Source organism: Falco cherrug, chromosome 7, assembly GCF_023634085.1.
Source record: "Falco cherrug isolate bFalChe1 chromosome 7, bFalChe1.pri, whole genome shotgun sequence".
NCBI classification, from domain to species: Eukaryota; Metazoa; Chordata; class Aves; order Falconiformes; family Falconidae; genus Falco; species Falco cherrug.
In genome coordinates this window covers 69,871,643-69,887,490 of record NC_073703.1, presented here as the reverse complement: position 1 = coordinate 69,887,490, position 15,848 = coordinate 69,871,643, and the positions used below count along the sequence as shown (strand labels likewise).

Here is a 15,848-nt window from a genome sequence, read left to right as displayed (position 1 = left end):
GTCAAACAGCGCAGGCTCCCTATAATTTGAAATTAATTTGTTTGACTGCAGCATTGAGACAGGAAGGTTGGGAATTTATTCAATTCTTTCTCCTCCCTGTGCAAAAAGGAAGCGATGAAATTTCCAATCGAGACTCCAAGAAAACAGGTGAACTGGGATCCTCAAGGTTGGTGATTCTCTATTACTATCATTACTATAATAATAACAATTATTATTATTCTTTGTGCCTAGTGACTCGTAGGAGACTATTTGACTCCAAATGGGAGGAGACGTTGGATGCTTGTCTGCTTCCCATGTGCACCGCTCAGCCGTTCTTGCTCAGTCCTGGCAGTGCGATGCGGGGTGGGGTGGGTGCACAGGCGGAACCTCTTCTAGGTGCAAGTTTTATAGTTCTAGATTTGATATCTCTCTCCCCTCCCCTCCTTTTTTCTTGAGTATTTTCGTAGCAAACTTGCCTGGGATGGCAGTGGTCTCTGGCTCCCAGCATTGTTTGTTTTATCTGTGGCTCCTTTGTTGTTTCTGGTGATCATTGTCTCTGCTAAATGGGTGGCACAGGAGTGGACACAGATGTGACTGCTTGCTCAGGGCTCCTCAGTGGCAAATGTTTGTTGGCAAGCAACTGGAGCAAAGCGCTGCTGCAATATAACCCGTAGTGTGGATGGTATAAAGACACATTAAATAACGGAGCCCAAAGGGACCTTTAGACTCTTTACTCTGTCCTGTTAACAATTGATCAGCCCAAGTAGATAGTTTGATTAACTCTACCGTTAGGGCTGGAGTCTGTCTTGGGGAGTGTGTGTGATGGTGGATGGAGGTTTATGCCAGTGCAGTGGTTTTCAATGAAACGATCCAAGCAGTGTTTTAAAATAGACCATAATGAAATACTCTCCTTCCCTGGCATGGGAAGGAGGTTCATGTACAACCTACAGAAGTGGTGGCTGAAAAAAACGCTGCTGGTAATTTGTATACTGGTGTGTCATATTTCTGTGCATCAGTGCAGGAGCAAAGCAACTCGAAGCCATATGCTCAGGTTTGCAGCAGAACTGCTGGCAGGCAGCCGCTGTACAGCAGTGCCTGCAGGAAGCATGAAGTGATAGCACGGGCTTTGATTATTCATCTTTATTCCGCAGGTTTGGCTTTAGTGGGCAATTTGTCTGTCATCCCCCATGCCCCGGTGTCTACAAAATGAAATGTTAGAAACAGTTTCTCCTGGTGTAGGAGGAATGCCGCAGAACAGACATCTTTCTGCTGAGCAGATCTGATGTGCTGTTTGAATAGTATACGCAATTAAGCTTTAGTTTAAGCCTTACTACATCTTTAATTAGGTGAAGGCTGAAATCAACACATCGGCCTCCTCCGCCCTCAGCTTCACAAGGAACACATGGATAGTAGCTCTAACAGAGATTTAATTATTTTAACAATGATGTTTTCCTTATCCTAGGGTCCAGATTCTGTGCGGTGAAAATTCGCTTTTCCCAGGTGCTTTTCTGAATGTATGCTTGCTGTAGTTTCATTTTCATTCATTTTATGTATGGCAAAATGCCTTTGAATGCAAAAAGCCCTTTCCTCCCATGGCCTGACAAGGCACACAGGGGGCTGTACTGATGGCATTCTGTATGTAGCTCCTTTGCTTGGCAATTGGCTTTAAAGCATATGGATCCAACAGGTGGGTGGTCAGAATTTACTAATGTGTCCAAAACTGTAGAGTACTGTAACAGTTAAAAGGCCTCAAACCCAGCAGGTTTCCTCTCTGCCAAGCTGAACCCCTGCAAAGGGCTGCAGAATCCTACCAGTTATTTCCCCTCAGTGTATTGACTTTGTTAGCCAGGCAGCAAGGATGCTATGTATAGCCAAGGAGGAAGCAAAAAAATGTCAATTTCTGATTCTCTAAGGGACTCAGGAAATGAAATTTGGTGGAATGGCAAAAGGCTAATCGGTAAGGAGAAGTTGTCTAAGGGCCAATCCTGTAACCAACAGAGGAGCAGTGCAATGACATTGTACTTGCACAGTCCCACTAAAGAATTAGTGGCATGGGTAGAAGCCAGGGTAGATCAGAGTTCCATTCCTTTTGAAGCAAAAATATGTTTATATAAATACAAATATGAGCAAAGATATTCACAAAATTACTTAGAGCCCTAACATGAATTTGATTTACCATCACGTATGTAGTCTGTTCTTTGCATGTACATGTGAAGGACGATGCTATGTTTTGCATCCCATGCGATATCCTTGGAGTTAAGAACTGAAGTAGCTTTCCTCAGATACAAAGATAAACGTGTAGAAAGCTGATGATGCAGGGATACCAAGAGGCTGAAGTATTAAAAGCAGAGCTCATGTCCGGTTAATGTTCACGCTCAAATACGAAGCTCATTTCAGTGTGTATTTTATGATTGTGCCCTGTTCTGGTCGTCAGACGGAGAACATGCAGTTTCCACAGTTTTGTCTAGTAGGAATTGTGCTAACTTGTGCTAACAGTGCCTGAAATATATCAACTGATATTCCTGGCAAGCAAACTAGCAGTCCAATGATGTAAGTGAGAGCTTATGGTATCTCAAAGATTGTTGAGATCTGATTATTCCAGGCAATATTTTCTAGGAGCTATGTACATTTCTAAAAGCCAGGGCCCTTGCTGGGGAGATATGGCTGGCTTGGGACTGGTGATGTGGCTGGTTTGAACCCGGGTCAGAATGATAGTCATTGCAAGGAATTAATGCTCCAGCTCCATAATGCTGACTGAACGATAAATATTTACATAGATAAATAGATTAGAGTCTGCTGGTAGCTTTCAGCTGGCATAGAACTGGTATTCTCAGTTCACATCAGCAAAGATCAATATACCATAGAAAGGCTTTGTGGAGAGAAGAGGTTTAAAAGGATGGGGCTGACGGGAGGGATGGTGCCTGACAGGCAGCTGATGGGAGACTAATTTCTCAGCCGTTAACAGTGGAACAAATAGGGCATGGAGGCCGAACTGTGCTTTTATCCTCTTGTGAGGTACCTTTGCTTGTCATGGGTGTAGAGTGTATCTGCGTTTCCCTGCAAATGCTGAGTGCGTTTTCTAGATAAACGATTTTTTCTAGATGAAGTATTTCATCAACCTGGAAGTATATAGGGTCTGGATTCCTCCAGTGAAGCTCCCTATTGTCCCAGGCAATCAGACTATATAGTCCCATTAACAAACAGATCAAACTCCATCTGAAAAGTCACTGGGACTTGTCCCTAACAATCCAGTGTAAAATACGTCCTAGAATCTCCTGTATATTGATTAAAAACCATACTATTCACATACAGTGAGTAAATGGGGTAAGAAATAAGTAAAAACCCAAACCTCAAGAAAGTTTTTGGGAGGGCTGGACACATCAAGCAGGGGTGTGGAACCTCGCACTACCTGGCCTTACATTTGGAAAACCAAGCCTGCCATTTGTGTCATCGGTGGAATCAGCCTGGATGTACACAATTATCAAACATTTGATCTGCCTATCACCAACTTTTGCTTCTCCCATTTGGTGCAATTCAGGTAAAGCAATAATAACTGAAATTAGTGAAAGAACAGATTTTTAGTTTCCTACCTCATACAACTTCCCATCTATACTTTTCAGAATATAAGATTGGCTTTATGGCAGCATATGAAGATACACAATTTTTATAATTGTTGTTCCCATCTCTCCTCTTTGCTGCATTTCTCCTGCTGTCTGTCTGTTACACCCACCTGTTGTCCATGCTTAATTGGCTTATAATGTCTTTGCACATATATTTTTATATAGTACCTAAAACACAGTGTGTCCTCATCCTGACTGAGACATCTGGATGTTACAGCAATGTCAGTTTTTTCCCCCTACTGATTATCTGCTTAAAATTGCTGTTTCTTTGCAGAAAAGAAGTGTAGATAGAGGCTGTTTCAAACATGCTCAGAAATTACCCCCAAGCATGAGTGTCTTGCAGGGTGATGGTGAGATGTCTTTTCCAAAGGATGGATGCCTATCTTGGTGATGGTCTTAGTAGGCAGAAAATGGAATTCAGTTTTGTCCCATCCTTTCTGCCTGCATTTTTTTTTTTTTTTAATCTGTCATTGCAGTGATGTGGATTGTCAAAGCCTTTTGAATTTCCAGGTAGATATTTATCTTCACACTGGCCTTTTGAAACTCTGAAGGTTTAATACAACTTCTTGTGTCTTTTCACAATGATATAGATTGTGTAGGATGGCTTTCTGTGCAATCCTGAAATCATGCATATATTATCTTCCTTACATTTAGCATGGGAGTTAGTGGTCTGTGGGGAATTCAAGCTGTGGTTGAGTCTGGAGTTTCTCTTCAGATTTTGCCACTGACTTACTGTTTAACCTTCAGTAAGCCACTCACACGTTCTACTCCTCCCTTTTTCCTTGACTGCAAAACAGGAATATTAATACTTCCCTAATGCACAAGGGTGTTGTGAAATATAATTAACTTGTTTAGAGCAATCTAAGATCTGCTATCGAAAGAAGAGCGTATGTATTGCAATCAAATGCTAAAACAATTAGGAGGGAGCAAAACAGCCTGTCATCACACACAGATCACATCAATTAAGAAATAAGGTTATCTCTGCACTTGACAACCAGAGGAAACTAGGATTACTCGTGCTCCTTCACAGACACTGAAGGCTCAATTGAGTTTCCCATTAGAGGCAGCTAGAGACCTTTGCTATTCCCCAGCCGCAGCTCCCGAGGGGCTCAAGTCTTCCATAGGTCCTGTGTCACCTGCCATGGGATTTCTCACTTCACCCGAGACACCTCAGGCAGGACTGGACACCTCTATGTGGGACATTGAGCTGAGTCTCAAATGCCTTCCCGCAGGTACCGGGGTTGGATCATCCCTTGACGAGTGTTTGTTGGAAAATTCTTTGGTGTAAACTGCTCCGTATCAATTAAACTGACGCTGCCTGCAGTGTTACAAACTGCTGCTGTTCCTGCTCTTTCTGCCCTTTCATTTTAACACACCAATACAGGAGGCAAACTTGCTAACAGCACAGATGAGTAGAACGAGGGTGTTCTTCTCTGCCCTCTGTTCTCAAGATCATGTATGACAAGAAGTGGAGTGCAACTGTGAGCAAGGCATTCTCTTTCTGCACTAGTAAGTCAGCTCTTAGTAGCTCAGTGTAAGGAGTCTTCTATGCAAAGCTATAGTGTGTTAAAAAAAAAAAAAAAAAATATCTCTGATCCCAGCAAGTGATCCATGGTCAGCAGGGCACTGACCACATGCTACTGGTGTCACACAGCTGTGTTGGCTACTGACCCGTCTGACAGAGCAGGACTCTGCTGTGCCTAATAAGAACAACTGTAAGGGGTTGATTTTCAAGAAAGATTTGAAGGAGACTAGAAACTGGATGAATGGGAGGACGCTCCTGGCAGTGCGTGGTGTAGGCACAATAGTGCCAAATACAGTAAGGTGGAAATTTTGCAGAGTCTGGGACAGAAATGAAAGAGGATGAAGAAATTAGAACTTTGCTAAAGGCTATAGGTAGCCTGCAGGGGAGGCAGATGAACACTGTGGACCTTAATGTGGTAAGAGATAGGAAGATATGACCGACCTAGCAGGAGAGGAAGAAAGAAAAAAGCTGTTATTTTCATCATTAGGCTGCCCTGGAAATGGAAAAACTAAGGATTCCAAAAAAGTAAAATTAGTAACAAGAAAGTGAAAGGCTGGACAGCAGCTCTCTTAGTAACAGTGGGGAAAGGTGGAACTCTAGTCAAGGTAAAAAGATGAAGAGCAGGGTATCATTAAGATGTCATCTGTACTGTGGGAAAAAGGGAGTGAAAAGAATCAAAAGCAATATGAAGCTGTAAGTCAAAGACACGGAGAGCAGCAGAATTGTCAGCAGTGGGAGAGGTTGAGACAGAATTATTATTTCACTGAAGAATACCAATGCTATTTTTTGCCACTTATGTACAAGAGTAATCCATTAATAGTTTTTTGGACTGAAAAGTCCCTTGGGCAGCTCTTGAAAACTGATGCTACTTGAAGTGATGGTGTTTGCTTTTGAAAGAAAAATATATGATATCAGTTGTAATTGGGTAGGCTTTGGTTCAGCTTTTGGCATTTATGTGGATTTACGTAGCTAGCATGTGGACTTTATCAGCTTCCGACAGAAGAGCGCATATATATGGTGATAGAGTTTAATTTTTACTCTTTTGATTTAATCCAGGGCTAGGAATTTTATCGCTCACTTCAGTGCAAGCAACACGAGATTCTTCATTTTAAAAGTATCAGAACTGTGTTGTCCCCGCAGGCTTTACTGAGTTAAAATCAAAGAGATGCTGGAATCACTGGGAGCACAGGGGCCCTAGATGTGTTGTAAATAGGGTACGTACCGGAGTGAAATGGGGAGGGAACAATGAGGAGGTCAAGGGAAGAAGGGGGTAACAAACCCGGTAGTGCTCAACAGGTAGAGTATTAGAGAATTCAGCATGGTGGGGGTGCCCAACCTTTATTTTGTAATAGTCTCAGTGTAATAACAAAAGCCAAAGCAGAGAATATAAATGCTGAACAGTTGTCTGTTTTTTTATAGGATTTTTATGTAAAAGAATTGACATTCAGCAAGAGGCTAAATACTACCTTTTTTAATACCTTTTTAATTGGAATAATTCTGCTTTTTGTTTTCTGTAAGAAATTGAAAACATCCTGGGACTTGGCCTTTGTCAGGCAGAGGTTCCTCTTATTCGAGTTCCTGAGACATTGGTTAATACTTCTGTTGTTTGTCTGTCGAGCGTGTATATTAAAAACATTTTAACTATGACGGGAGATGTGCTCTAAGGTGAACCCACTGACTTCCATAAATAACACGTCGTGCCGTTCTCCTGGTTACCCCGACGGGATCAATCAACAGGTGAGCCCAGCACATACCATACACCCCTGCACTTCAGGGTGATGGTACCAATCCTTCTTTAGTCCACGGACCGTTATTATTCTCCCAACATACTTTCTGGGCTGCTTTTCATAGTTATAATCAAGTATTAATTCAGGTGATTTAAACAAAATGGTATTTCAAAAGTGAACTATGGAATGTCTTACCATGTTAATGAACCACAGAATTCAGGGAATATTTCCTTGGTCTGGGAATGCTGAGACCAGAATTCAGACTTCATCTTTGTCTTTAATTGCTAATACAGTTATTTTGCTATAACAAATCTTATTATCGGCAAAGTGTCCCAAATGCATGTATTATTATGTGTTACTCAGATGTTTCAAAATACGAGCATAGGAGATCACTGGTAAGATTCTGAGGTTAGAGCGGGAATTTCAGTGTGGGAATATCTCGGTGTTGGAAGTGGAAATGAAAGCCAGCAATGTAACAGCATCCATTATCAAAGCCTGTAAAGAGGGCAAAGATGTAAGAGAGTACACAAACCTGGCTTTATTTTCCTGTTTTTAAAATGGAACATCCTACTGAACGCTGGAGTTGTGATGAGATGCATGACATATAATATATATGAAAGGGATCGAAACTTGTTGCACTTAGGATCTAGAGTCCTGAATAGAGGCAGTGATCAGCTACAAAGTCTGGTTCAGTTGGGGGTTCAGGTTTTTTTACATCATTAGGTCCAGCATTGCGCTTGAGTTTGTTATTTGAAATTTTAGAGGACATTTGAAAAGAAATAAAGACCTATTGAGGAGGGACAAAGGAAAGCACCTTAGGTACTGTAGGTTACAAGAGAATGGACTCAAAGTATGACAGGATCCGATCTGCTGCCAGAGATGCAGAAAAGGCAGAATGAAGAGAATGCAGAGAAAATGGGGGGACACGAAGGCAGGTTTGGCTGCCTCCAACTAGAATTCACTGTTTTCAAACACGTGATGTTCTTTCTACCTTTTAGAAGTGAGCACATAGTCTATGGCATATTTAAACAAAAATGAAGTATCTTTATATTCTTTATTGGCTCCTCAGGCACGTATCGGGGTGCCTCCTCTGTGACCAAAACTAAAGCACAGTATAAATAATCCTATGGACATAATACGAAATGTTTTAATCTCATTAAGTACCTTTACTAGATGATGATCTGTTCATTTGGCTACTCCTTCATTGGAGAAACATGTTTCTTCTGGTTGTTCCTCAATCCTGCCCCCGAAGAGTCACATTCAATCGATCCTTAAACGACATCAGTTCTCTGATAACCCATGGGTTACTGTGACTGTGTGACCGTTGTTTGCTGAAAACAATAGTCTGTTTAACTAGTAGGGGATAACAAAAGTTGACATCTTCTGACAAAGCGATACAAGTTATTTTAGTATCACTGTCCTACAGGATCATCACAGTGCTTTAAGCATCAGAATTTGAGTACCTAGATTTGTTAGAACCATATGTTCATATCTCAGCAGGACTGACTCATCTTTTCTTCCCTAGGAAGAAAAAAACAACGTGTTACTGACTTTACTGGATGAGGATTTTGGAATTTGGGACCTTAAACTTGTGACTGAGATTCTTAAGATTCAGTGATATGCTGTTAAAGGGTGCTTGGATTATTCCTCTCTTACCCGATATTGTAATATAGTAGTACTGGGATGATTTGAAAACAGCAAATACATACTGACAGCCTGTCCAGGGCTTTTATCCTCTCAAATTTCAACTTTTGATTTTAAAGAAACAAAAGGCAGTCACTAGCTACTATGTTAGTCAACCTGAATAATGAAAGAAATATGAAAGAAACAGTACTGCAGAAACTCCCAGCTGAAATGAAGGAAGCAGGTCACACATCTCCAAGACATTCTTTTAGGTTAACTCAGACCCCTCACCCCTTAAATGTTAAGAGTGCTAAGTTTGGATTTCACAAGAGAGGATCATGCAGAGAGGTCCTGGGTAGCAGCAATCATGACGGCTACAGCAACACCACCGGAGCCACCTCTGCATGATGCTGCAGCCACCATACTAATTTGCCTTCACCAGAAGCAGAGTTTATGACTGGCTTACAATGATATACTGATGTGTAATCTCACGACCTGCATTTGTTGTTGCTACCAGACATTATTTGTTGATTCAGTTTTCTAAAAATAGGCATCTGCTGCCATTTAAGGGACTGTAAGGCAGCAGAGACATTTGCATAGGCTGCTGTATATGATTATGGTCCTAAAGGAGACCTCTGCCCTTCTGGAGCAGCAGCTTAAGGCCAATTAGGATATCCTAGGACCTCTCACTTGGTACTAAATTATATGGATGGGCAACTGAATTACACCATTTGAGCGTGACTTGGAGAGTAAAACACCTAAATATAGGTAGCTATCTGAAATGCAGAGGGATTCTAAGTTTCTGAGGACCTGTCATAGTTAGGAGAGATGTAGTCAAATACAGTTCGTGCAGCCTGGAGAACTCCCAGTAGATGTCTGGTTTGGGTCAGCGGAATCCCCCTCCAGGTTGCAGTGACCAATGTGGCCACATTTGTATCGGATCGAATGGGATGCATTCCCAGTTACAGCAAAGGAAAGAGAGGAGACAAGGGTTGTTCCTGCTCATGTTTTGAACTTCAGCTCAAATGGCTTAGAGTAGTTTCTCACTAGGAGTATTTGGGACAGGTACACATGATTTTTCATAGTGGATTCATTCTCGGTTGGTGCATGCTTTGGGGTTGCAAGAAGTTACACTGTCATGATTAGTGCAGCTCTGCTGAAAGCTATAAAATACTGCTTTGAACTTGGCATTAACAGCGATTTCATTTGTTTTCAACAGCGATTTCATTTGTTTTCAACAGCTTTGAGCACAGGAGAATGAGTTCATGCCCACCTGCTGCACACTGTGCAGGCATGCTTGTGCTTAGGAGAAGCTTAATTGGGGCCAAACTGATTAGAAGGCCACAGCTGTCTCTTTCTTAAGTCTGACCTGTAAAGGCATGTAGCTGCCTGTCAGCGATGCAGAACGGCGACACGGTGAAGTACTGCGAGATGCTAGAAGCCATGCCATATCAGCAGATGCCATCCTTGTGCAGCTGTAAAGTTTTATCACAGTTCAAATTACAACTGTATTTCTACCGTATTATCTGAACAGAAGCTGAGAAGGAGATAAGAAAAGTCTTATGCAATTCAGTTGTTGTCGTCCCAGACTTCTTATCATGTGAGACACCCTAAATTACAGACTCTGTAGCAAACTCTGAGCCAGCGTTGTGCAGCCAGGATCAGCCTGGCATGGACCTGGAGCTCTGGTGCCCAACCAGCCTCCAGTGATGCTGCTCACCTGTTCTGTCATACACTGCCGTGAGCAGCACCCTGGGTCTGAAGGCGCTTTAACCTCATTCCTTTTGCTCACCTGAGCACTCCCTGACTCCCACTCACTTGCCAGTAACTGTCTTACATGCAGACTGGACAGGTAAATCATGCTGACTGTGGCAGCTTTACTGGTGCAACTTAAACACCAAAAGGGTAAAAGAAAAATGCGTATATTATAAAGAATTTAGAGTAAGAGAAAATCAAGGTGGCTATGCCCAACAAGTGTATTTCAAACAGCAACTTCCTCTTCCTTGTGAAAGATCTTTTCTGCACAGAATCGTCTTGTAACAGCTACCTTTGTTATATGTATTCTTTGTCCTGTTGCAGAATAGGTGTTTATAGTATCAAAAAGCTGTTGTTCACTTAATTAAGACTGTTACTGTGTATAGGAACTTAAGACCTCTAAATAGACCTCATCCTCAGGGTATGCAAATAGTATAGCTCCAGTAAAGTAAAAAATAGCCTGAATGATGTGCTTCAGGATTTCTGACCATTACCATGTGATGAAAGATCCACTTTTATTGGTGTTGCCCAGAAAATTTGAGAAATTATCACTTAATTGAAATGGTGGATCATTAATGAGATTTGCTTGAATTCAAGGTATTTTTCTGTAGATTCCAAGCATTAGCTGGACTGGGGAAGACACCATTAAACTGGTGCAGAAATTCTTACTTGTTTTTACAGTGGAGCATTGGTAAGAGCTCTTTGGGTATGGTCAGTAATGTGCAGGTAGATCTGTGAGGACACCCTAAGAGATCTTTGAAGTGGAACAATCAGTGCTGACACTATTCTTATTCTGGTGTTAGAGGTTATATTGCATGTGTTTTTCTGACCTTAGCCATATGTGAAAGATCTGTTCCTTGGCTGTTAACCTGAGCGAGTCCTGCAGGAGATGTCGTACAGCCCCAGCTGAGCGATGTATCGGCCTCTCACGGTTCCAGGCTGTGCTATAGCCAGTGGTGCTGCTAAAGTCACCTTTGCGTGACCAAGGTGGTCAAGAGATTCCTTCGCTCCCTGTCAGGCTGTACCCCTGGGAGCCAGCCAGCAGCGACCACATCTCAAATGGAGACTTGATGGCTTCCTGCTAGGGAGGGCACTGGGCCAGGCTGCCCAGGGAAGTGGTGGAGTCACCATCCCTGGAGGTATTTAATGTGTGGATGTGGCACTTAGGGACCGCTAAACAGTGGTGGGCTTGTTAGGTTTATGGTTGGATGATCTTAAAGGTCTTTTCCAACCGAAATAATTCTCTGAATCTTTGCTTTGTTGTCTCCTCCACTTGCTCGTCTTAGCACTAGGTTTCTGTCAATAAGAATATTCTTCCCTTTGTACACAGGCCTTCCTATGCTAAGATGCAGGACTTGGGTTTCCTTCACTGGCTGGTCTGGCCATGAGACCATTGGCTGAATTTCTTTTTTGAATCCATGAGATAGGATATTGGGAAGATGCCCATCCAGCTGCTCTACAAGAAGGGCACCAGTTAAATCCCTGACCCTATGTCATCCTGTCAGCATTTTGAAGCAGAACACCTTGAACTCCTGTGGTGGGAGATTCAGACTTCCTAAATTTTATTGGAATGCTGGGACATGTCCTAGTGAGAAAAAGTAATCAACTAATTTCATCCAATGGCATGTCATGGTGCAATGGAAGTTTTTGTATTGGTCTTTATAAGGAAGATTATGGATAAGCAGAAGCATCGCTGCTTCAACCAGTCTGTTGGTCACTGAAGGGTGACTCCTGCAGGGAACCAGAGAGCAGCTATGTATTCCTTGGTGCCTGTACCTGAGGCTCGTGACATACTGACAAGAAAGCAGTTTTTCTATATATTGCTGTGGTGGGGTGGGCTTGGCTGGATGCCAGCTGCCCACAAAAGCCACTCTGTCGCTCCCGCTCCTCCTCTTTTCTCTTAGCTTGCATTGCTGAGCAGATGCCCCAGGGTAGGGGATATCCCTATGGTCACTTTGAGCCAGCTGTCCCCTCCCAAGAGCTTGCCCCCCCCCCACCTGCCGGTGATGAGGAAGGTCGGAGGGGCAGCCGCGGTGCTATGCAAGCGCTGCCCGGCCACAGCCAACATGCTGGTGTGGTACCAGCACCTCCCTGGCCACTGGTACACAGCCCAGCGCTGGGAGGGCTGCGGTGGGGCTCAGCCAGCCCCAATACAGTTAGCTAAGCAGGAAAACCGGCGGTTTGTTCACCTCTCCTGACAGGAACTCTTTTTTTCCCAGAGTCTTCTCTGTACCCATAGATCTGGAGCCAAAGCCACTTGCTTCCTGTTCGGCTCTTGGCAGAGCAGAGACATGGATGGACTAAAACTCCCAATTTTCACAAGAGCAAGAAATGCTGATCTAATGCTGGGGAAACAGGTTTTAGCAGTGATTTATTGTTTTTAGTCTCATTTCAGAAAGGGAAAGGTGAGAATTTTTCTTGGGTTCCTCTGTATTCGGTTTCTCTATAAATAGCTCCATAAAGCCGATGGCAGCACTGCTGCCAGTGGGTGTGCTGGAGCACATGCAGTCGCCAGTCCTGGCGCAGGAGGGCTCCTGCCTTGAAACTTGTCAGTCACTTCTGATCTCCCCTCAACTCTTCCTGCTCCTCTTCGTAATGCTTTTCTTGATTTTCCATTTTTTGGCACCCTAAGTTCATTGGTGAGCCCTGTCACACGTGAGGGTGCTCGGCTCCTTGCTCCGGTGTCAGAAGTGTGGGGGGGGCAGCTGGGTGCTGAGCAGAGGGACTGGGCAGGGAGTTACGGGTATGCTGTCTCCCACGCTGCCAGCACGGCTGGGGAGCAGTGAGGGACAAGAGCAGATGGATGGATTTGGAGGAGAGCAGGGTGGAAAAGAGGTCAGGCGAGAGAGAAAGCAAAGCAAGGGAAACAAAATTCGAACTGCCCTCCAGCAGTGTGCAATCTCACTCCAGCACAAGACAAATCTCCCTCAAGTATTCGTCTGGACTTGGCAGCCCTGTAAGTAGTGCTACAAATGGTGTCAGTAGCTGTGAATCTTCATGTTAATGCCAATAAGTGTTAGCTAGGAACCCCCTGAGGACTGCTGTCCCAGAGCCAAACCAGAAAGAAAAAAATTGAAGATGCTTTCAGCTGTTCCTGGAGTTCACGTCCTGCCTTGGCACATCCATTCTTTGGGCCAGTGAGCTGTCACGTATGCCTTAGAACAGTGCAGTGCCTGGGAGAGGGAGGAGGGAGGGGAAAGAATCCCAGCATCCCATGACCGTGACTTTTGCAGAGATTTTTTTAATGTCAGTGGCTAAGTTCTGGCTGGTACCTGCGCAGGCCAGCCTTGGGCTGCCTGTTCCCCGTGCCGTTTGCGTGTCCCTGGGAGGCAGGAGCTCTCAGCTGGGTTTGCAGGCGGGTGACGCTTGGGCAGCCCATTGTGGGTTCGTGGGCAGGCGCTGACAGCGGAGAGCCTGGGTCGGGATCTGGAAGTTCTTGTAAATAATCAGCAAGAGCAGCTTACACACGGGTATCATATTTTCCCTTTATATCCAACAAAAGAAAGGAGTCTGATGGCTGGCTGTTAATCTTGTGACCGGCAGACCAGCATTTTGTCATGTATAGTCGAAAAGAGCCTGTCCCCTAAAAAAACTTGAAAATTTGCTGATCCATCGATGACAAATCGTTGTACCTGCTTGATGCAGATATGCCAAAGACCTTGTTTTAATCAACTTTTGTAATTACTCTTGAATTTAATGAATTTGCTAACATCTCTGTGGCAGTGTTTACACGAGACAAACTGTGAACACGTACAGTATTGTTGTTCCTCAGTGTCACAGGGGTTTCTCTCTTGTTTGTGAAACGCTCTGAGATATTTAGATAATCATGGAAGATTATTACAGACTTGGCACAACTGAAGCAAAGAGGAATGCTGAGATGTGTTTGACTGCCTTACACAGAAGGGGAGGGAAAGGATTTCAAGAGCATTTTCCTGCCGTGAGTCAGGACTAGAATATCAAGATGAATGATTTTGAATTTTTTTATTTTTTTTTTTATACTCTTAGCATTTCGCCAGTTTGTTTACAGATCCTGGGTGACAAATACAAGCCTACATTAGGCTGTTTTCCTTTGTTACCCTTCACTGATAGCTTTTTTTCTTGGGTCCATAAGGGTATGCAGGGCACAGAGTGAAAACAATGACCTAAATGATTTCTGGCAGATGATTTTATTCCCTGTTCTTAGATACTTCCAATGAAGGAGATCTCAAATATCTTAATGGCTACTCCCATGCTTAGCTATCCTTGTAGCTAGGCTTTTTCCTAACAGATAAATCCCTGCCTCCTTGGTACAGATTAATCAGTTATTTCTTGTCCTACTCTTAAGGGATCCAGGGAAGAGTTCATCACCCTCCTCAGTTAGTCAGTGTCTTGTTTTCATTTGTGAGACTACAGGTCACATTTTTACACTTGGTCCAAACAGCATTTTCATTTATATTAAGGTGATACTTTGGAAAGTTGCGGTGAAAACCAAAGTGGGTTGCAGAAAAGGTGACTGCATTGATGATCATTTTGTGTCATGAACAAATGGCACTGGAATACGTGGTGGAGTTTGATTTACTGTGGTTCAAACCAAGAAAAGAGATCTGTCAAAACTGATTGAAGGATGAGACTGGCATTTCCAATATTCTTTAAATGCAGAGCTAGTGTTTGCCTCCCCTAGTTTGCTAAATCATTCTCTCCTTCTGTGGTCCTGTGCTCTTAACACCCAGTTACAATGAAGCGCGTCAGTATTTAGTCACCATTCAGTATTTTGGTGGTAAGTGGAGAAAGATGTTGAATCGAGCAGCCTTCTCTGTGCCATTCCCAGTTTGCTTCCTTTTTCTATTAGCCTGAAGAAAGAAAAACATCTCTTCATCTTCACTGGTTGCTAACTATATGCAGTCATAGGAAAGGTGATGCAGAAGCCAAAACATAGTGTTTTGGAATAAAATGAATATTTTTTGGGGGAAAAAAAAATAGGAATAAAATGCAAATGTCCCAGACAGGAGTGGTTCTTTTGGGATAGGTCTTAAAACACATGAGTCTGGCAGCGGGAGAGTGGATTTCTAGTCCAGCGGTGGTGTTTGTCATGTGACCTTGGTTAAGCAATTTCTGTTCTGTCTAGGCTGTACCTGCGCAGCTGTATTCAGCGAGTTGAGTGCTGCTGCCTGAGCTGGGCCAGCCCAGGGCAGTTGTGAGCTCGAGCCGATGCGGTACAGTGGTGTTTTGAACCAAGCGTATCCTGCCAAGTGGCCAAGCCCAGAGGCAGCAGCTCAGCGCTGGGCTAACAGGGTGACCCAGTGTTTCTTGGGTGAACCTGGTTTCTGTGCAAATCTTAATGAAAGCTGGATCAGCCTGCAAGAAGGAGCCTAAAAATACTTTTGAGTTCCTCACGTGAAAGATGAAGGAAAATCATTGTTGTCCAGTATCAGACTTTTTCCAGAATGGTTTGAAAGACACCACAATGGGATGGTTTGAAAGAGAGTGATATATGGTAATTATTGCTGTTTGTAATATATTTAAGGCAGTGACACTCCTCTTCTAAACACTGCTGTTGTCAGGACCCTTGTTCTGAAGAGTTTATTGTCTGTGAAATAAATAATTACAATATGTGACTATTAATAAGGACATATACAAAAA

General features: G+C 43.3%; 1 protein-coding gene across 1 annotated transcript in view; it reads left to right on the top strand.

Annotated features, from left to right (window-relative positions):
* The window catches only part of KCNK10 (potassium two pore domain channel subfamily K member 10), a 65,697-nt gene continuing 49,849 nt past the window's right edge, over positions 1–15,848 (top strand). The window contains exon 1 of the mRNA XM_055716538.1: positions 1–166. Within this exon, the coding sequence (XP_055572513.1) occupies positions 115–166 (52 nt within the window). The 5' untranslated portion in view covers positions 1–114. The remainder of the gene's footprint in view (positions 167–15,848) is intronic.